Genomic DNA, 22023 nt, shown 5'->3' with positions numbered 1-22023 from the left:
TAGCCCGGAAAACTGTGGGAATACTGTAGTGTGTTTATCCTACTATCAAATTAATTTGCCACAAACCAGGGTTTTCCTGGTTTAAGTCCGGTTTGTCTAGGACAGGGGTCCTCAAACCTTTTAAACAGAGGGCTAGGTCACAGTCCCTCAAACTATTGGAGGACCAGATTATACATTGAATAAAGCATTAATGAATTCCTATGCACACTATACATATCTTATTTGTAGTGCAAAAACACTTTAAAACAATACAATAATTAAAATGAAGAACAATTTTAACAAATATAAACGTATTAGTATTTCAGTGGGAAGTGTGGGCCTGCTTTTGGCTGATGAGATAGGATTGTTGTTGTGTTTTCAAGTCATTTAAAACTTAGGTTGAGCCTGAGGGAGGGCCGGGTAAATGGCCTTGGAGGGCCATATCCGGCCCCCGGGCCTTAGTTTGAGGACCCCTGGTCTAGAACATCATCTAGATAGCCCATTTTTTATTGCAGAGGTTTCTGCATTAAAGGGGTTGTCTAGATCCACCCTTAGAAAGACTGAGAAGAGGTCCACATATTCAAGAATACTTGGCTGTCCGTCTATCAGTCTGTCTGCCTATCAGTAGATCTCTATCACCTCTTATAACATTTTGTTCATTCATGCTGTTGTGCAATTACATCAGCTAAGCAAGATAGTTAATACATGGATGGGAGACCACCTAGAAATATCAAAATTTCCAGCTAGGAAAGAATATTGCATTTGCAAGATGAAATACCTAGATTCCACTTTTCAACTGATTTCATTTTCTGGTAGTGGTCTAATTCCTAACACCTCAGATAAGCAGGGACCTTCTGGAGTTTGCTTTCCAAACCCAACCCCTGATAATGCTGTTTAATGGGAACAGTTGTCAGATGCCAATAATTTCTTCTTCCACTCTTTGCAGGAGTGTTATAGCCCCCACAGATCTGGGTCGTTTTGACAGTATGGTTGTGCCTGTAGAGATTGAAGCCTACGATGCATTGAAAAGTAGAACAGGTAAGAAAGAAGTTAGCAGTGCAAGGGTGGGCAACTGCGCTTAGGTTAGGGAACTACTTTTGGGGATTGTTCTGTTCTCAAAGATTTTAATATGGAATGGAATGTTTTTAAATGTTTAATATGTTCTAATTTTAATCTAATTTAATTTTAATTTTTTTGGAATAGTGTTTTAATGCATGGAATAGTGTTTTAAGGTCTCTATGTAAGCCGCCTTGAGTGCCCTTCACAATAGAGAATTAAATAGAGTAAATAAATAAATAAAAGTTCCAGTTTTTTGCTAGCTTTTTTGGTTTGTTTAGGTTTTACTTTTACTTTTGAAAAAAAAACCTTAAAAGTATATAATGAAATATCAGTGTGTTGTTGTGGATATTCTACGACTAGTGCACTTTTGTTGTAGGTAGTGGGTAAACATAATTGAACACAAACAGCATGTTTTGATGTTTACTTAAGAGGGGGTAAAATGGGCATAATAAATTATATACAATATAATGGTATATAATAAATTATATACAATATAATGGTATAGAGCAATATAGCAATATATAATACTGATATTGTACTATACTAATAATATAATATATTGTATGAAAATATATCTTGTAAGCTGCTCTGAGTCCCATTCGGGGTGAAAAGGGCGGCATATAAATGCTGTAAATAAATAAATAAATAAATAATATAGAAATAAGCAAACATTGGAGGATGGTAAGGTCCTACACTTCATTCAGGAACCCATTTATATTATATTATAAGGTCCTACATTTGCCAACCACTACAGCCAGCCCTACCTTCAACCTAGACTAGTAAAAGTTGTTTGGGGGGCTACAATGCACTTTATCTCAAACTGGACTCACTGACTTGGACATTCTGGCAGCTGTTTTCTTAACTGCTTTTTAAAACTATTTTTATTTGTGGCTTGTTTTGTATGTCATGTGGGTCTTCTGCGAGGAGAAATGCAGGGGAGAATCATAGGATCATAGAGTTGGAAGAGACCTTGTGTGGCATCCAGGCCAATCCCTTGCCAAGAAGCAGGAAAATCGCATTCAAAGCACCCCAACAGATAGCCATCCACCCTCTGTTTTAAAGCCTCCAAAGAAGGAGCCTCCACCACACTCTGGGGCAGAGGGTTCCACTTCTGAACAGCTCTCACAGTTAGCAAGTTCTTCCTAATGTTCAGGTTGAATCTCCTTTCCTGTACATTGAAGCCATTGCTCCATTGCGTCCTAGTTTTCAGGGCAGCAGAAAACAAGCTTGCTCCCTCCTCCCTATGACTTTCCCTCAGATATTTATATATGGCCATCATGTCTCCCCTCAACCTTCTCTTCTGCAGGTTAAACATGCCCAGCTCTTTAAGCTGCTCCTCATAGGACTTCTTCCCCAGATCCTTGATCATTTTAATCACCCTCCTCTGGACACATCCCAGCTTGTCAACATCTCCCTTCAATTGTGGTGCCCAAAATAGGACACAGTATTCCAGGTGTGGTCTAACCAAGACAGAATAGAGTGGTAGCATGACTTCCCTGGATTTAGACACTATACTCCTATTGATGCAGGCCAAAATCCCATTGGCTTTTAAGCTCCCACATCACATTGTTGGCTCATGTTTAACTTGTTGTCCACAAGGACACTCAAGATCTTTTTCACACATACTGCTGTCGAGCCAGGTGTCCCCCATTCTGTATCTTTTTTCCAAATCTTCTTCAACCAATCCTGAAATTATGCAGTTTTATTTAAGAGAGTGTATCTGAATGTGTGGGCATACTTTTCTCTCCTCTAAGAGTAGGGACTATGATGCCTGTGGGGAAGAAGCCATGGCTTCCTGATAGCTTGGAGCCCTGGAAGCTGTTTTTTCTTGGAAAATAAACCACTGCAGGAAAGTAACTAAGAAGCAAAGCTTTCAATGAGACTACCCCAAGTCACTGAGTAAAAGAAAAGTATTAAACAGAGATTGACTCATTAATTTCCCATGTTCACAGTGAGGTCACCGGCTCTCCGCCCAGCACAACATGAAGTCCCCCCGAAGAGACATCTTATCACCCCAGTGCCTGGTGAGTCCTTGTGATTATCCTCCCCTCACCCAAAAATAGCACCCTCCTCCCAAAAGGGTAATGATACTGTTTTAGCTGCAATTGCACAACTCGGACAAAATACTTTGAATTCTAGCAAATGTTCGTGCAATTACATAAATTGCATGAACATGTACAATATTTAATTGCATGCTGCAAGTTTGTTAACATGCTTAGATTTCTCCTGAATTTGAAATATTTTTGCTTGTAAGGAACAAGTCATAAGGGCAGGCGGGTTGACCTGGGTAATTTAACATCTTTGATTTTATAAACCCAAATATTCAAATACCCACAGGAGACTTGAAGAGAAATTATGCTAACTAGTGGGGCCATTATAGACCTTTAAAAGACATGCTTAAAAGACAAATGAGAGGAAATATATTCATTGGGTAGAGAATGGGTTAATGCACACAGGTTACAATCCTACATGGATCAGAGTAGCATCAGTTCTGCATAAACGATGCTATGCTGAACCATTTATCCCTCCTCAGATCTACTATAGAGCTTCTGAAACTGTCCTTCTGGCAATTGCATGCCTGAATGAGAACAGGGTGAGGGTTCACAGAAGTGTCTGGCTATGTTCTCATAGCCAGAAGTGATTGAATCATCTGCTGGGGGTCCTCTAGAGATCTCAGTGACTGATGTAATCATTTTGCATTTGACTACAGGAACATAGCCAGATGCTTCTGCAATCCCCATCCATACTCCATCAAGCATGGAATGTAGCAGAAACAAGGGCACATTCCGTGACTCTATAGACAGTTCATCTCCAGAGACCGAAAAGGGGCATACATTGGCAAAAAGTTAACTTACCCCTGCATATGCCTCCAAGACAGTGGTTCCCAACCTGTGATCTGTGGACCACCAGTGGTCCACAAGAACAAAAATATGATCTGCAGCCTCACCATTACTACACCATTACATCGAAACCACGTAGCAATGAGAGCGACTGGTCACGCAAAACTCTCTTATAGTGCCGAGTCAACAAGGATGTTGGGAGGGGATCGACTGACTACCCATGAAAGATTGCTACTACCACATCAAGGTCAAGATTATTAAATATGTTTTTCTATGAGTGAGCAGATGGCGACTACTGGATAGCATATGTTCTGTATCGGAAACTAGAGCTGATGGTGGTCTATCTAATGCAATTTTCTGAATCAGCACCTCAAATAACCAAACCAAATCTAAAGTTGACCAAAACCTGATTTGGTACAAATGTTGGGGAGTGGTTCCTGGTCAAAGTGGTCCCTGGTTAAAAAAAAAAAAAAAGGTTGGGAACCACCGCTTTAAGAGAATGCCAACCACACACTCTTTTGATGGGTGATTGCAGTTAATAGAACTGGTTATTCTTATAGATTATGTCTCTGGGACCAGACATTAACTCCAAATCCTATATACTCCATTCACTTCCAGGATGCAAATATTGGATATAGTTTCCCATGGTTGATTTCACCATTTCCAAGGTTTATCATTGCAAGTCTGGGGGGAAAGGTGGGAGATGATAACCATCACATTTTGAAACTTTGGTTGCAGATTTCAGGGGCGGCTTCCTGCTCAAACCAGTGAACAATGAAGAAAGGGGGGAGGAAGAGGAGGAGACAGTTCTGAAGGATGAAATGAAAGGCTTGCAGCTATCTCCCAGACGGACTCATCCCCAAAGCTATACCCCTCTTCCCGACGTGCCAGTGGATGGGTACACAACATCCTCCCAAGTCTCCTCTTCATCTGCTGGTAGCAAGGAAACCCATTGGATTTTCACTAAGCAAACAAAAACATCAGGAAGTCGCCGGCATAGTGCGCATGCTCAGGAAGTAGAGTCCCTCAGTCAAGGGGATGGACGATCTGGCAGAGGGAGGCCTCGTATGGCCAAGTCAAGCCATGGCAAAGCCACATGGGGTCCACATGGGGAAGTCCAGCCTGCCAAGGATACCTTGTACTCAGTGATCAACAAGCCACGCAGAGCTAGGCCCCCATTATCCCAGCTCTTTGAGGCCTCAACAACTAGTAAGGCAGTAGAAACAACAAAAGTGGTCCCAGATGGTCCACTCCAAAATGGCCCCCGTGACATTAAGGAGGAAGAATATGAGCTGCTGACTGTTCATCTGTCCAAGAAAAAGCAATCACTAGGTAAGTTGAATCCCTAATATTGCTCTAAGTTGAAAATGCAAGGGGATGCCTCTCTTTACTGTGCATGGTTGTATCATGCATTTTTCCTGCTCCAATATTTGAGGTTGCTTACAATCATTGAAACAAACATATCTAAACACAGATGTGGGAACCCTACTGCCTCATCATTAAGATCTGTCAATCTACAATCTGTTGAGATTGTAGATTGTAGCTGTAGTTGGGAAATGCAACCAGGAAGGCTGCAGTGAAATTCAAGTTAAATACATGAAGGAAAACCTGGCTATTCTTATTCAAACAGGGAAGCCTTAGTTTAATATGGCTTCATTTTTTATGTGCCCGCTTGCTTGTCTGGTTCTGTTTGAGTTAAATTGATGACACTTCTAAAATGTTTTGGATTATTTAAAGTTATGTCATCAATTACCCATCTCCTGAAATATGCTGTATAGGGTGGGCCAACCATTAGGCAGAGTAAAATGAGTATCTCAAACTGCTGATTATGGAGGATGTCATGGAAGAGAACAAGTTGATGGCTATTTAATTGTTATGAGTAACCTTTTCATTGATTATCAAGATGGAGATGATGCGAAGTATTGATTTTCAATATCTCCTGCTCTCAGGAAGGGATTTCAGTATTTACGGTGCTATTGTTGAAAGGGACCTGGACAGCACCTTGTTAGCAGCATATATAAGTATACATCACAGTATACATGCAGGTCAAATTATTTCTCATAGCACATATTCTGCTGAGAATTGTGCATTGTGGTTACACTTTGTGGATTCTTCATTCCACTTTTGGTCTTGATCAAGAGAGAAAAGTGAGGCAATAACAACAACAATAATGGCAGCACAATGACACCCAGTCATTGATATACGTTGTGCAATTGCTGTCATTTGACATAGGGGTTTCACAGTCTTAGGATACTGTATTTCTGCCTACAGATATTTATAGTATGCTAAGAGGATGCTGGATTGCATCCCTAATTTCCAACACTAGGTAAAGGTTTCCTCGACATTAAGTTTAATCGTGTCCAACTCTGGACAGTGGTGCTTACCTCCATTTCTAAGCCAAAGAGCTGGTGTTGTCCGTAGACACCTCCAAGGTCATGTGGCTGGCATGACTGCATGGAGTGCCGTTATCTTCCCGCCGGAGCGGTACCTATTGATCTACTCACACTTGCATGTTTTCAAACTGCTAGGTTGGCAGAAGCTGGGACTAACTTTGGGAGCTCACCCCTGCCCTACGGATTTGAACCACCACTAAGTATTCATGCCCAAATGTAATGAGGTTTCCTCTTGACATTAAGTTTAGTCGTGTCCAACTCTGGACAGTGGTGCTTACCTGCATTTCTAAGCCAAAGAGCTGGTGTTGTCCGTAGACAACTCCAAGGTCATGTGGCTGGCATGACTGCATGGAGTGCCATTACCTTCCTACTGGAGTGGTACTTATTGATCTACTCACACTTGCATGTTTTCAAACTGCTAGGTTGGCAGAAGCTGGAGCTAACAGTGGGAGCTCACCCCTGCCCTATGGATTTGAACCACCTCTAAGAGTCGCCTAAGGGCTGAGAAGAGCGGTATACAAATAAAGTAAATAAATAAATAAATATTCATGCCCAAATGTAATAACCCTCAGTTCATTTCAGATGTCCCTAGATTCTTTCATAACTTTAAAAACCATTGGAAAAATGATGGGAAAATGGGAAAGAACGAACTTGCACCTGAAAAAGAAATGCATGAGCTTGAAAATTGCTTTTCTTGGGAGTTCTTGTGGTTTTGGATTTTTTCTTACTCAACTCCCAGAATCCCCCTCCAGCATGGCCAAGTGAAGCTCTGGGAGTTGTAGTACAACATGGTTACAATATCCCCAAGCTTTGAAAAATGTTACTTTACAAAGCAAAAGAGTATGATGTGTCAATCCCTAGCTTCCAGCACCCCTTTGTTTTCCAGGGATCAGTATTTCAGGTGGAATAGAATCCCGATTGCAGCCTATGGTGAAGATTGAGAAGATATTTCCTGGAGGAGCAGCATCACTGAGCGGAAAACTGGAGGTAACTAAAGCAACAGGGGGAAAAGTGGGCTAATTTCTTCTGGGTACAACCCCCATATTATTAATACCAACTGCCAACCACTTGTTTGTATCCGTAGTAGCAGAGCCACTTCCAGAAACAGACTCAGACCATTCATGTTGCTATACTATTCAGACATCAAAGCAGAGCACTATTCAACAGTAAATGGACCAGGTTTTTGCATAAGAATGCTGTCTTCTTTCTCTCCTCTTGTTTACTTACAGCGGCATATGGAGCTTCTGCAGGACGGAGCACACAATATTGTGCCACTTACCCCATCCCCATTCCAAAGGATTTGTGACAGCTAAAGCACAAAGCAATTGCTTCAGAAACTCCAGTGATATCTGGGATTTATGCATCCAGATCCCCTCACACACTCACAGATTGGGGCAGGGCTCTCCCTCCTATTCCTCCCTTATGCTAACTGGGCAACAACTTGTCCAAGGTCACACCGGGGAGTTCCTATTGCCGCAGACAACAATCCCTCTGCTCTTCTAATCCCCAGCGCTTGTTTGGTTCTCCAGAGCCTGATTTCCCCCCTCTCCTCCTCCTGTCAAAGCAATCTGGCCCTGTGCACAATTGGTTTTGCAGCTGCCTAATCCTGTGCATATTCACTCAGAAGTAGTAGATTGAGTTCTCAGGACCACCTCCCAAAATGCATACACATGAGATTTCAGCTGGTGTCTAAAATTACATAACTGAGTAGTATGTGAGCATATATGCCTTCAAGTCACTTGTCACCTTATGGTGACCCCATGAATTTCATTGGCATTTTTTAAAGCATAGATTACTCAGAGGTAGTTTGCCATTGCTTCCTCTAAAATATAACCTATAATAATACCTAGATTTCTCTGGTGGTACTCTTTCCATGTGTTAGTGGGCCCTTCCACAAAGCCAAATAACCCAGAATAACAAGGGAGAATAACCCACAATATTTGCTTTAACTGGAATATCAGAGTCCACACTGTCATATATCCCAGTTCAACGCAGATAATATGGGATTTTATTCAGCTGTGTGGAAGTGGCCAATCAGGACTGCCCCTGCTTAGCTTCCAAGATCAGATAGGATCTGGTGCCTTCCAAGTAAGCAGCCCTGATTTCTATAATGTATTGTGTATTACCACCCACTAAATATTCCTACAACCATAAATTAACATATTGCCTTAATTGTGCAATTGCATGATACATTATCCATTTTAAAATGCATAATGTGTTAGTTGAGTTTTCTTGGAGAAGAAAAATGTATTATGCAACAGAGGAAAATGATTTCTACCTGATCATCAGGAAAGTATCCGTTTATTGTTGCTTTACCATCTGCCAAAAGTTTTATTATTGGAATCTGCTAGTTGATTCATTTCTTGGATATCTATCCTACTTGCCTGCTTTCCTCAATACAAGGCACATTTAAAGGTAGCCACATACTTCAGTAAAAACAATTTTTTCTTAATTAAAGAATGTGGGTGAAAAGGTGAGGGAAGTTTGCACTTTTCAGGAGTCTACTGACCTACCTGCAAAAAGGCTTTAAAGTAACTCTACAAAAGAGGATCACCAGTCTGGATTTCTTCACCTGCCTCAGTGTGGCAGGGATAGTCCCACTTAATCCTCTGCTGTCCCACTTTTCCCCTGCTTTTAAAATACCAGTTTCTCCTCCTGATTTTTCTCTCTCATGCTCTTCAGTATACAGGCAGTCAGCAAGTTATGAAAAAGTAGGTTTGTTTTGTAGGTTTGTTCTTAAGTTGAATTTGTTTGTAAGGTGGAACAGGTACAATTTTTAAGTGTAACTCCAGATAGATAGATAGATAGATAGTTAGATAGTTAGATAGATAGATAGATAGACAGACAGACAGACAGACAGACAGACAGACAGTGTGTTTTGGATAGTATAAGGAAAGATGTATGGAGATGAGCACACACCCCCCCCCCAAGAGTCGAACATGACTAGACTTAATGTCAAGGGGAAGCCATTGCCTTTTTATATATGAGTTTTGGATAGCATAGGGAAGCCTTAACACCCCTGTGGTGTTTGTTTTGCTATATGTGCCCCTGTTCAGAAGACTTCAACTCACTTTCTGTCCCTGTGATAATTGGATTTTGCAAAAATTGGCTTGTCACGGAAAAAAGGATTGGTGAGAAATCTTCAGTGGAGACACCTTTTCCCCATGATAACTCTTTTCAGGAGTGGATTCCCTTCCTAGAGGTAGATTCCCTTCCTAGAGGTAGATTTCCATCACTTCCTGTTGTTTCATCCCCCGTTCTTAACTATGAGTCATTTATAGGTCAGATCTTTGTAACTTGGAAACTGCCTGTATTTCAGTTGTTGCAAACCCAAGTGGTTTGAGTTCAACTCAGTCAGGAGGGCAAAAATGTGCTCTTTCCAGTAGGCTCAGGCCAAAGCAAACTGCTGCTACCCCTCCATATCTGATGTTCTTCCTCATTAATAACTTTGCCATCTTGACCACCACTCTGATGTTGTTTATTCAGACCTGTCCTTCCTTTTATCTGAGAAAGGTCAGAGTATGGGAATACTCAAGTTACCAACCAGATCCCCTAAACATTTCAAGGTTGGCACTGAATTGCTAGACCACAACGAGAAATGGGATGGGTTTTGAGGTTAGCTACACTGACTTCCAATTTTTTTCTAATGAGTCACACAAACTCACATGAAGTGAGATAATTTAATGACTCCACAGGCCCGTAGCCAGGATTTCGTTTCGGGGGGGGGGGGGGGCTAAAAAATTTTCAGGGGGGTTTCGGGGGGGCTGAGTTTTGGGGGGGGCTGAGTCTGAGTGAAAGAGGGTCTAGCCTAGCAAACCTTTTGTATCATTACCCCAATACCCCCATGCAGATGGGATATATTGAGAATGGTGATCAAATCATGATATTAATAAACATAACAGTTTAAATAATGCACCAGTAAGGCCTTTTCGCGAACCACCATGAGAATTTCGGGGGGGGGGGGCTGAAGCCCCCCGAGCCCCCCCCCTGGCTACATGCCTGTGACTCCAGAAAGAAAATGGGAGTAGTACAATGGTGGCCAAGTTAAGAATTCCCCTTCTGCAGGCAACAGTTTTGTATCTTTCATGCCACTGTGGAAAAATTTCAGACTGTATCCCAGTTTCCTCATGCAGTCCTAGCTCTTCTCTCTTTCTCCCTCACACATCTTGTGCATTGTCCTATAATGAGGCCAGGAGCCCATCCACACATGTAGACACCCCATTGTGCCGCTTGGTCTTCCCTATGGCTCAGGGCGCTGTGCAGCATTTCACAAGGGCTCCATAATGAGGCTGGGTGCTGACAAAGAGCCATTGTGGTCCTTGGCCAACCTGCCCGCCCACCAGGCCACTTTTCATCTGTCCCCGGGAGCAGCTGTAATTAGATTTCCCCAACGGTGGCCTCTTCCCCTTAGGCGGTGGTGAGCTCAGTTTGCCAGGTGGCTCAATAAAAGGCTTAATTGTCCCAGGTTGTGGTGGCAGAAGGAAATGGGAAAGATAGCTCAAACTATAGAAGAGGGGCAAATTTCCCCAATATTAGTAGGCGGTATCCGATAGCTTAAAAGCCTGGCCACACAGTGACTTGGTTAGCAGACAGATCTCTTTGTCAAGCCCAGGACTAAAGGGATGGGGCCAGGAAAATCTCTCGTCATTTCTGAGCTTGCAATACATTTTTTAAAAATGTATTTGTTGCTTATTAATCTGAATGATCAATTAAGTAACAGACTAACGTCATATTTTTTTAACACAAAAATATTTTAAATGCAAATATCTTCATGATTCTCCAATGCAGCATTTTTGCAGTAACAAGTCATTGTTACTCCATGCACTGACATAGAACAGTATGTCTCTAGCTATATCTATAAATCAGCATTATCAGACTTTTTAAAAAAAGAAATAACATCATCATGGCCTTGTTATTCTCTAAACTGTTATAGCTAATGGCCATATTACTTCAGGCTCTACTTTGGTTCTCCCTTCCCCCCAATCTTGAGTTAGAACAAAGCTCTGCATTAAGTGTTCCCAGAAAGTGTCTTTACTTGGTTTTTAAGGATCTCCCTGCACCACAGCTCACTTGTATTCATCAGGGGTCCTGACCCTATATGTGAGATATTCAAGAGACTGGATGGTCAGCTGTGGGGAGGAAGGAGGGAATTTGTTTCTGCTGGTGAGTTGTACTTCTGAATTTGCACCCAGGTATTCCATAATTTCAATTAAGTAGAAAATATCTGCATTTGGTGAGGGTTATTTCTGAATGTGGATGCATTTGAACATGGGATCCACTACTAATCTCTAGAGCAGTGGTTCTCAACCTTCCTAATGCAGCAACCCCTTAATACACTTCCTCATGTTGTGGTGACCTCCAACCGTAACATTATTTTCATTGCTACTTCATAACTGTAATTTTGCTACTGTTAGGAATTGTAATGTAAATATCTGATATGCAGGATCTATTTTCGTTCACTGGACCAAATTTGGCACAATTACCCCATACGCCCAAATTTGAATACTGCTGGGGTTGGGGGCGGATTGATTTTGTCATTTGGGGGTTGTAGTTGCTGGGGTTTATAATTCACCTACAACCAGAGAGTATTCTGAACTCCAACAATGATGGATTTGAACCAATCTGTATACACAAACTCCCATGACCAATAGAAAATACTGGAAAGTTTGGTGGGCTTTGACTTTGAGTTTTGGAGTTGTAGTTCACCAATATCCAGAGAGCACTGTTAACACAGATAGATGTGGATCATATTGGCACTAATGTTCAATATGCCCATATGTAAACACTGGTGGAGTTTGGGGAAATAGATCTTGACATTTCAGAGTTGTAGTTGCTGGAATTTATTTTTCACCTCTAATCAAAGAGCATTCTGAACTCCACAAATGATGGAATTAAACCATTCTTGGCACACAGAACTCCCATGACCAAAATGCTCTCCCCTCCCGGCTTGGTGTCTCAGAAACAGCCCTCCCCTTGGCTGAGAGGGCAGCTGAGAAGACGGCCAATCACAGTGGAGGAAGACTTTTGGCGGGAGGATTCACTGTCTGTTTCCAAAAAGGAAGAGAAGGACAGGCGGAGAGATTTTCACCCATCTCTGGCAAGGGGGTTCCTAAGACCATCAGAAATGTGTGGGTTTTTTTAATGGTCTTTGGTGACTCCCCTGAAACCGCCCTTAGGTTGAGAAATACTCCTCTAGAGCAAGTGTAAGCAATATGTAGCCCACAGGTCACATACACCCCCAGGGCTGTTTTGTGGCCTCCTGAAATGAAACAGTTGCTCCAAAATGACCCCTTAGAGATGTGGGAGGCAATTCCACCAGGCATGAGGGGCATGACCCAATGTATGCCCAGGGGAGGACTTTCTGAAATAGGATGCGATTTCCACTCACTTCCTGTTGTTAAAAGGAGCATCACCAGGAGGCTCTCTAAGCATGGTGAGAGTGATTTCCATGTCCCCTAGAGAGCATTTGGAGGCAATGTAGATATATTTGATGGAAGCAAGTACAGTGGGGAAGGCTCCAAGGTCTCCCAAGGGGCTAATGTGGCCCCCTAGCCCTCCACAGTTGCCCACCCCAACACTAGTTTCTTGATCCTGCCTCCTCTGAAATAAAAGAAAAGCAGCAGTAAATTCTGGTTTGGCGTCACTGGAATCCAGAGGAAATCAGTTAGGATGTCTGATTCAAAGAGATAGTTACACTGAAAGCCATAGAATCATAGAGTTGGAAGAGACCTCATGGGCCATCCAGTCCAACCTCCTGCAGGAAAATCGCATTCAAAGCACCCCTGACAGATGACCATCCAGCCTCTGCTTAAAAGCCTCCAAAGAAGGAGCCTCCACCACACTCCGGGGCAGAGAGTTCTCTTTTGCCCAAGGGCCCATCAAACCCTGGATTGGGAAACATGAGAGTGCAAAAGGTCATGCTGCATGCACCTTCTACATAGAGAAGTATGATGCCATAACAGAGTCATGGACCCTCTTCACTAGATATTATAAGAGCATAGTCTTTAAAAGAAACTTTTCCAGGTTCTGTAGTATTAAATACACTTTGTTTCCCTTATATTCTATTATTGTTCTCTGTAAGATCTACAACATACTATTTCCTACTTTGCCTCGAGAGATTGAGCGTAATGGAAGCTGAGAAACACCTACATTTCTTTGCTATTAAGAAGTCCTGAAGAAAATTCTGCATTGTTCATGATGTAGTTGCAATTCACTTTTAACCTACTTGGCTAGGCCTTACACAACCTTCCTTGAGGCTGCTACACATTTCAGAAATAAATCAATAGTGGCAGGCTTCAGTAATTTTGCTTTTAGGGAAGCTTGCCCTCCATTCACAATGTTTTCCTGGAGGAACCCAAGCATTTTATTTAAAAAGCCTAAAATACTCAGTTATTTCCATAGCAAAGTTTGAAAATTACTCCTTTATTCAGTTTGAAAGAATCCATCTATAAATGTATAATCTCTAAATTTGAAAAGAGAGCTTGGAAAAGTGGCTTTTAATCATGCTATGTGGGGGATTCTGGGAAATATGATCTCTAACAAGCTTTTCCAAGTCCTGGATGAAAGTAGGGCTACATTCTTTCTAAAATCGCATCCCATCATAATTGCCTTTGGTTATTGAATTATTTATTTTCCATGTACAACAGCTAATGGTTTGGATCTTATTATTACTAGAATAGTTTCACTGAATCAATTTGACAGACTTACATTAACTATGAAGGTCTACCCCAACTAGGTCTAACTAGGGGTATGTATTGGTATGTTTGATTTATCTTGTGTAATTTGTGCATGTCTTTTAACCTATTGTAAAGGCCTTTTTTATTTCTAGGAGAAAGGCAGCATACACTGGCTGCTGGTCTGCTTCTGGGATAAATACAAAGTGCTGGTCATTACCTAGAAAGCCCTAAATGGTTTGGGCCAGAATCTTTGACAAACCATATCCCCATGTATAAAACTGTCCAGATGCTGCAATCAATTGAGGGGGTCCTGCTCTCGGTCCCATCACCTTCCTAAGCATGGCTGGTGGGAATGAGAGTGGGGGCCTTCTCCGTGGTTGCCCCATCCCTCTGGAACTCTCTCCCTAAAGAAATTAGAATGGCCCTATCACTCCTCTCTTTTAAGAAGCAATGACAAACTCATCTGTGTGGATTAGCTTATGGGGAGGAGTGAAAGTAGACTACCATCAGCTTTACCTTGTGATGATGCTGAAAACAGATAATTTTAAATTATGGAGATTTATATTTATTTTAATTTGTGCAATTTTGTTTTATATGATATGTTTTATATTGTGTTTCATTTGATATTATGTAATTGTTTTACTTTTCTTTGTGAATTTATTATGCTTGCACCTGTAGTGAATGTTTGCCATATTATTTTGGAAGCTGCCCTGAGTCCCCTTGGGGAGAGAGGGCAGGTTAACATAAATATATTATTATTATTATTATTATTATTATTATTATTATTATTATTATTATCACCATCACCATCACCATCATCATCATCACATTTCCATACCTCTTTGTCCCCGCTCTTCCAGACTTCTATGTGAGAATGAAAGCTTATTAAACTCCCTTGCCAGTAGTCTGGAGCTGAAATGCAACCTTCCCAATATTATTCAAATTAAATCAATCAATAAAATGTTTTAAACCCCAGTTCTTCTGTAAGTAATTCACAGGCCCTACCCACTTACTCAATATGATCACATTTGCTTTGCCTCTATTAGGAAATGTTATTAAACATTATTGAACTTGTGACAGTATTAGAAACATACTTGAAGATTTGGCGGATCTAATATTCACCCAACGGCAAGAACTAGAGGAGAGGTACAGAATGTTTGGTCATTTCATCACTACCTGCCAACATAGCTAATGGTGTAGAATGATGAGACTTGCAGCCCAACAACATCCAGAGGACAAAATGTTTTGAGATATCTGAAAAAAGAAGAGCTGGAAGCATTCACTTGTGGTCTAATGCTTTGTTATTTGTCTTTTGTCCTTTGCTACATCAGTGTAAAAGTGCTTGCATCCACTTGGGAAGACTTCCTAATTCCTTTTTTTCTCTCTGTCATTGTTAGGCTGGCTTTGAACTTGTTGCTGTGGAAGGAGAGAGCCTGCACAATGTTACACACCAACGAGCCGTGGACATAATCCGCCAGGCCTATCGCAACAAAGCCAAGGAACCTATGGAGATTGTGGTGAAGGTGCCGAAGAAAAACAAGTAAATGCTGTGGAGAAAGCAACCTACCCTGAAGAAGCAAGACAGCTCAGGAAAAAGGAAGAGCTCTGGGCTTTGTGGTCAGTGAAGGCCCAGCTTGTTATGCCTACCTGCTATGCAGAAAAGTAGTGCGACCAGTGAAGATAACTGCCTGGTAGGTTATAAAAAATAAAGAGCTACTCAGCCAGCTGAGGGTTTAACACAGGAAGACATAGCTTCCTGTTTTTTAAGGGAAGCGTGGTTGGAGCTGCAACAGGGAAGAAGAGACAAACATCTTCTAGGCCAGGACAAGCACCGAAAGCACCGACCGTTCCATTTTCAGAATCCATCAGCAGATACTAGAGAGCAGCAAGATGCATATGGACAGCTGCTACCAAGACCATTTGCCTTGCAAGAGATGTCCCACTGGGGTGAGCATGCAGGCATCAAAAGAAGGACATTATTCTTGACATGCAGAGCTTTGCATGAGATGTTGCACTATTTCAAGTGGAAGTTTTTGGATGACAAAACTAGCTCCAGCTGAAAAGAAAAGATGACAAAGCAGTGTGTGTAGGTACAGAGGGCAGGTGGTCAATTTTAAACCTGTGTGACCACTTCTTTGACATTTGGCTAACTCAGGTTCAGCATTAAGTAATACCATGCTTTGACTTTAGAATGTGTTTAAATATACTTATAAGTGATTTGTGACACTTTCTTCAAGAGATATTTTGGAAGATCATATACGTTGGAAACTAGGTTCAATATTCTCACAACACTTTCTGAATGAAATTCTAATGCTTAAACCCATGGTGCATGATTAAGAGACTAGCAACAGACCTAGGAGGTGGCATTTGGGGAAGAAAACAAGAGCATCATATTTTCAGGCTCTGAGCCAGTCTGCAATAGCCATGATGATACAGGCCAACAGGGGGGAAAGATTACGAATGAAGGTCCTGCGTGTTGTCTTCAAGTGGTCTTTTACAGCTGCTCCCAAGAAGACATCAGCTCTTGCTAAGCAAGGTTGTGCTAAAGGAAAGGGATTATCCTATCTTCTTTTCAACCCTAAACTGAAGCAATTATTTGGGATCCAAGACCATCAGTTTCCTGAAGGACCAGTCAATATCTTCCCCTGGAGCCACCATCATGCCTTTAACAAGATGCTGCCACTTGGACTATACAAGCCACTGATTGAACGTGGAAGGATGGTGAAAGGTGCATTGGGTCCATTTTTAATACAGCAGAAAGAACACAAGGTGTGCCAGTGCAAACCATCCTCCATTCCGTTTCCAGCTCTGAACCTCTCCACACACCCCACCCTTCCTTTTTTCATCAACAGAACAAAAACAATCCCCCCCCACCCCACGATTCCATACCTCTTTGTCCCCACTCTTCCAGACTTCCATGCAGCTTTTCTTATAAACACAGACATGTCTTCTTTTGCCTTTTTTTTAATTCACACTTTTCTTTTGGTTTGTACAAGAAATTTACACAGCTTGGAAAATATACAATTTCAGAAATAAAGTAAAAAAAAAATGAAAAACACAAAACTGGTGCTAAAGAAGTGGAGAGGAGGGATATAGAGAAGAGGGGCAGGTTAGCAACAGTTACAGAAATGGCATGCACCAGGTTTTTTTTTTCCTTTGGTCTAGTGATGTGTGTCCTCCTTACCAACCCTCCCTACCTACACATCTCAAAGCTATGGCAATTAGACAAGGACTAGATGGCAGAAGAGGGTTCATGTATGAGGATACATGAACCCTCTTCTGCCACCTAGTCCTTCTTGTCTTCTATGTGAGAATGGAAGCTTATTAAACCCCCCTGCCAGTAGTCTGGAGCTGAAATGCAACCTTCCCAAAATCTTGAGTGTGATCTATTTTGCATGCAATGGAACAGGTGGAACTGAAGCTAAGGTTAAACAAGGTCTGGGAAATAAGCATGTTGTCCTAAGTCTAGCAACAGGACAGTAATTCCCAGAGTAGCTTAAACTGGGATACTGAACCTCAATTGAGCTTTGGCTGCAGCCTGGCAAGAACCATTCTAGAAACATATCCCTGATCAGTTTACACAAGCATTGCAAAATGGGCTATGGATACCAGCCTGGGCACAACACATTTTAACAGGGGGAAGCAGATTAGTGGTGTCAGTGCAAGGCAAGACAGTGTAGAGATCTAGGCTACATTTGCTTAGCAATTTGATTATTCTCACCTTGGTTGGACCCAAAACTCAATTCCCACAAATCCTCATTGTTCAACTATACCTGATCCAAGCCAGCTATACCTTCGGTGTCATAGTAATCAGAGATACATGCACCTGTCCAATTTTGCCAGCCAGAAAAGAAGGCCCTTATCTGTCCAGCAGAGACCTTCCCTCCTTTGAGGATACTGGCCTGCTTCATTCACCCCTCTCCATCAAGTTCCTCTGAAAGTGACTTTTCCAAAAAAAAAAAAAAAAAGACAGAAGGTCAAATGTTTGCTTTACTGGTGCAAACAGAAGGACCTCAACAACAAAGTTGTGTAAATATTTGTCACTCCTTCTGTACCTTTCAAGAGGAAAGTATAGCTTGAAAAGACTACCCTTGGGCAAAGTAACTTGGAAAAGGTACCTTCTAGGCTACAACATTCAGAATCCCAACACCAGTCCACCCACTGACCATTCTGTTTAAGGGATTCTGGAAGCTGGAGCCCATAAAAGTAATTTTTGCAAAATCTCAGAAAAGTCTGGGTTGGCACCATTTTCCAGCAACAGAGGAGCTGCTTTCAGAAGTGGCGTCCATCTGTGGAAAATTCGCTCACCTCTTAAAAGCGAGGGCAGAGGATAACCAACTGAAATAGACCAGTCACATACTAGATTGCTTCCACTTTCAAAACTGGTTAGCAAACCTAAATAATGGAAAATTTGTTGAAATTGTACCAGATGGAGTAACTCTGTCACAGAACTTGGGAAGGTTATCTTCACAAGGGAAGATTATCTTTCCAGACTCCCACTTCCAGAAGCTCACAGCCAACTAGGGAATTCTAAAAACTTTTCCAACCTCTCATTTACCCTCAAGTCAATCGTGGTACAGCTGAACAGTAGACCTCCCAAAAGGCCTGCTGAGTTGAATGCAGGAACATCTATATTCTGAAGAGATGCAATAAAATCCCAAATTCGGCAAGCCCTCTATGACTTCAAGGGGAACACGGACACCTAAAGAAGTACTTCCAAAAGCAATAAATGGAGCATCGTGAAAAAAGAAAGTCAACACCCACAGCCAGTTGGGTTCTCTGCCAGAGAGCAACGGGAAAACTTTGACAAAGGTACTGCAGGTAGTCCCAACTCTGGCTGTATTAGGCCTGCAGGATATGGATGGGCACACAATGGCAGAGGAAACAGAGAAGCCCAGGCATTTTCCAGTCCAAGGGAAAGGCACTCTCAATTCAGTAGGAATCCCAACCAGGAGAAGCCAATGCCAATAAGGGAATGGGGAGGACATTTCAGATCTCTTTATAGCAAGGATTTGTAAGAGTTGGGGCTAGCAAGTAGCTAAGCTTTAAATGGTGAATCAAAGACCTCGAAGACCACAGCTGGAGATGCTTTGGCCTATAACACTCATTAGCCTCACCTCTAATCTATAGAATGGGGAGATCCTGGCAATGTCCATAGGTCAATGACATCTCCAGCCTTAAGGAAATAGAAGTCCCTATCCTTGTACACACAAGTGCACACCCACACTGATGAAGTTCTAATGCACTATGGGAATGTCTTGAGCTAGCCGCACAAGTGTAGATTAGAGTGCACCTTGTGGCCCATGGATGTCTACTTGGAAGAAATTTCTCGGAGCCTAATGAGTCTTCTTTCTAGGTAAGTAAGACTTAGGCTTGTTAGAAGCTTCTGGCATAAGAGTTCATCAGGTTTTCCTTTGGAAAAAGGCTTCCGCAACCTAGCATTTTCCAGGTGGCTAATACAACTCACACCATCTCCAGTTGACATAACCAATGTCTATCCTGACTGAGGGATAATGGAGGAGATAGTCCAAAACATCTGGACTAAATCAGTTTGGGGAAAGATGCCCTAGATGTGTCTGCACAGCACTTCCACATTGCTTTAGGCCAGAGTGAGGGTTGGGGCATTCTGTAATTCAAAACAAGCACAGAAAAGAAATAGAATTTGGGATCAGCATTCAGCATCCTGAGAATCAATTTTGGTCTTAATACTAGTTACTATTATTTCTCATCCTTTCTCTGCTACAAAAATAACCTCAGAGAGACCTGGGCAGATCCTCCAAGGGGCAAGTAAGAGGCAGGTTTGGGGGAGTGGGCAATCACAGCTTTGCAAAGGCTCTGCCTTGCCCTTATACATCAGTATGAAGTATACAGAGAGTAAATATGTGCAAATTTATTTTATCTGCCCAACCTAGAAGGTCTACAGAACTTAGCTTTCCTTGGCACAAAATTCCGATTGTGTGTACGCTTAAGAAAAAAAGATGTACACACTGCTCAGGAGTGGGCCATAGGTCAGAGAAGAAAATCATGGCTGCTTTTGGTGTATGTGTGTATGTTTTTTTATTTTTTTAAAAAAAAGCTTCTCCAGACTGCCTAAAAACAGGTAATGCTAATTCCCTCCCATCCACTAAGTGGATCAGCAACTAATTGGCTGTTAACACAGCCAACTCAGCTTAATTTCCGGCTAATAGTGGCTGAGGGCCAATCGGGTCATGTCGCCAAAGGAGTGGAGGAAGACAGCGCTAAGAAAACTCTGCCCTCCTGCCACCGCCACCAAACAGAATTTTTTTTTTGGAAGCTTTACTATTTTGGAATACAACAACAGGAATCTTCACATCAGCCTGCCCACAATGACAATACAATTGTGGATGTTGCAACCCAAAAAGTATTTTTTCCAAGCTCTGCCCCAGTTCCCCATACACACCTTTCCCAATCCCTGTGCTTCAATCACATCCCCAGTTCTGAAAAATTGGGAGAGGTAAAAATCAGTATCTATTTCTTGCAAACAATAGCATATTGCAGGACTCTGAATAGTGTTGGGACCTAGAAGGCACCCAGAGCAAAAGTGGTAACCCACAGACACTCTCACTTCTTTTCTGAAAAAAGGGTTTAGGATAGGTTAGGGTCCTTCTTTCTCCAAGGCAGATCTGTAAAACACAGGTGGAAATCCTGCCCACCTTCAGACTCTAATCTAACCTCAATGGCAGTGACATCTTTTGAGCTGGTGGGTGAATGGGTGGGGAAGCCTCATGTGGGATCTCTCAACCATGTGAAGGAAGAGAATAAGGACTACCCACTGGGATTCATGGCTGTCCTCCCCTCAAGGCAGTTTCCTCCACCACTGTCCTGGACTCACTCATCCTCTCCAGTCAGATGGAGTCCCAAGTGAGTGCCCTCCGACCCTGTGTGGCATTACTTTTGTGGCAGAGTTGGCCCCATTCACTCAGGCTTCCACCAGGCACATTCAGATCTCAGTGGCAGCTATCTCCTCAAAGCAGATGCCTTCGCCCCCATGCATCTCGTATTCATCCAGGTCTCGGGCCTCGAGTTCAAGGCTGAGGTGCCGCAGCTGACACTCCAAATCCCGATTGTGCCGATACATCTGGATATAGTTATGTTGCAATTGCTTCTGGTAGCGGATGACTCTGTCCTTTTCACCCTGCCAGGTGATGCGCTCGGCATGGAAAGCCTCCCTCTGCTCCTCACCACGGCGCCGCTCACACAGCAGCTCTGCTCGCAGTCGCTCTGCCTGGGCACGCAAGCCCTGCAAGTTATCGGCAGCCTGTCGCTGGGCTTTCGCCTCATCACACTCGGACAGCAGTGGGCAGATATCCCCGTTTGTACTGCGCAGTCCTTCCAATTCGCGTTCCAAACGCCCCACCTTTTCGCGCAGCAGCTCGGCCTCACTCTTGCGCCTGGCCAGCTCATTGGCACACACTTCGAGCTCTAAGGCCTTGGTTCGGGCCATTTCCTGTAAGCCTAGGGCTTGGTCTTCGTTAGCCTGCAGCTCAGCCCGTGCCTCCCTTAACTGGGCTCTCAGGAGTATCAGTTCATTGCTCCGCTGAGCCACTTCTGACTGAGACTCCTTCAGCTGCTGTTTGAGTAGTGAGATCTCCCCTGATTTCTGGCACACCTAATGGGAGAGAAAGAGATGCCTCAGCTGGAGGGAATGATCCAAAAGATGTCTAATTTTAATGCAGCTAAGACCTAGAGATTTTGTAACAGGAACAGTAGGATGGCCCATAATTTTAGCATTCAGGAGAAAAGAGAATGCAGAACTAGAGCCAATAAAATCACAAATAGCAAGCCAAAGACAGAGGAGGATAAAGCACAAAGGAACATGGAGAAGGCTAATAAGCTCAACAAGTTGGACTCTATAACCTCACAGCACTTCCACTCCAGCATATACCAATCACATGAACGGGATGTCTGCCAATAGAAACATTTCCCTTTCTCCCTCACCTGAATAAAAAACACAACACTTTCCTTGCATTCATGCTCTCCAACATCTTCCTATAACAGTGTTGATGCACATATCTTAAAGACACCTTAGCAAGACATCAAAAGAAAGTTGGCAGA

At 42.5% G+C, this 22023-nt stretch overlaps 2 protein-coding genes across 4 annotated transcripts in view; one reads left to right on the top strand and one right to left on the bottom strand.

The window, feature by feature from the left end:
• Positions 1 to 16904, top strand: part of PDZD7 (PDZ domain containing 7) — a 48523-nt gene extending 31619 nt beyond the window's left edge. For both annotated transcript variants that reach the window (XM_060768277.2, XM_060768276.2), the window contains exons 12-16: positions 926 to 1017; positions 2991 to 3062; positions 4617 to 5210; positions 7158 to 7258; positions 15345 to 16904. In XM_060768277.2, the coding sequence (XP_060624260.2) occupies positions 926 to 1017; positions 2991 to 3062; positions 4617 to 5210; positions 7158 to 7258; positions 15345 to 15491 (1006 nt within the window). In that variant the 3' untranslated portion in view covers positions 15492 to 16904. The remainder of the gene's footprint in view (positions 1 to 925; positions 1018 to 2990; positions 3063 to 4616; positions 5211 to 7157; positions 7259 to 15344) is intronic.
• The window catches only part of LZTS2 (leucine zipper tumor suppressor 2), an 88338-nt gene continuing 83210 nt past the window's right edge, over positions 16896 to 22023 (bottom strand). For both annotated transcript variants that reach the window (XM_060768278.2, XM_060768280.2), the window contains one exon: positions 16896 to 21577. In XM_060768278.2, coding sequence (XP_060624261.2) covers positions 20909 to 21577 — 669 coding nt within the window. In that variant the 3' untranslated portion in view covers positions 16896 to 20908. The remainder of the gene's footprint in view (positions 21578 to 22023) is intronic.

The sequence above is a fragment of the Anolis sagrei genome, chromosome 3 (assembly GCF_037176765.1).
Source record: "Anolis sagrei isolate rAnoSag1 chromosome 3, rAnoSag1.mat, whole genome shotgun sequence".
NCBI classification, from domain to species: Eukaryota; Metazoa; Chordata; class Lepidosauria; order Squamata; family Dactyloidae; genus Anolis; species Anolis sagrei.
The sequence above is the reverse complement of the archived record's forward strand: the minus strand, read 5'-3'. Positions and strand labels throughout refer to the sequence as shown.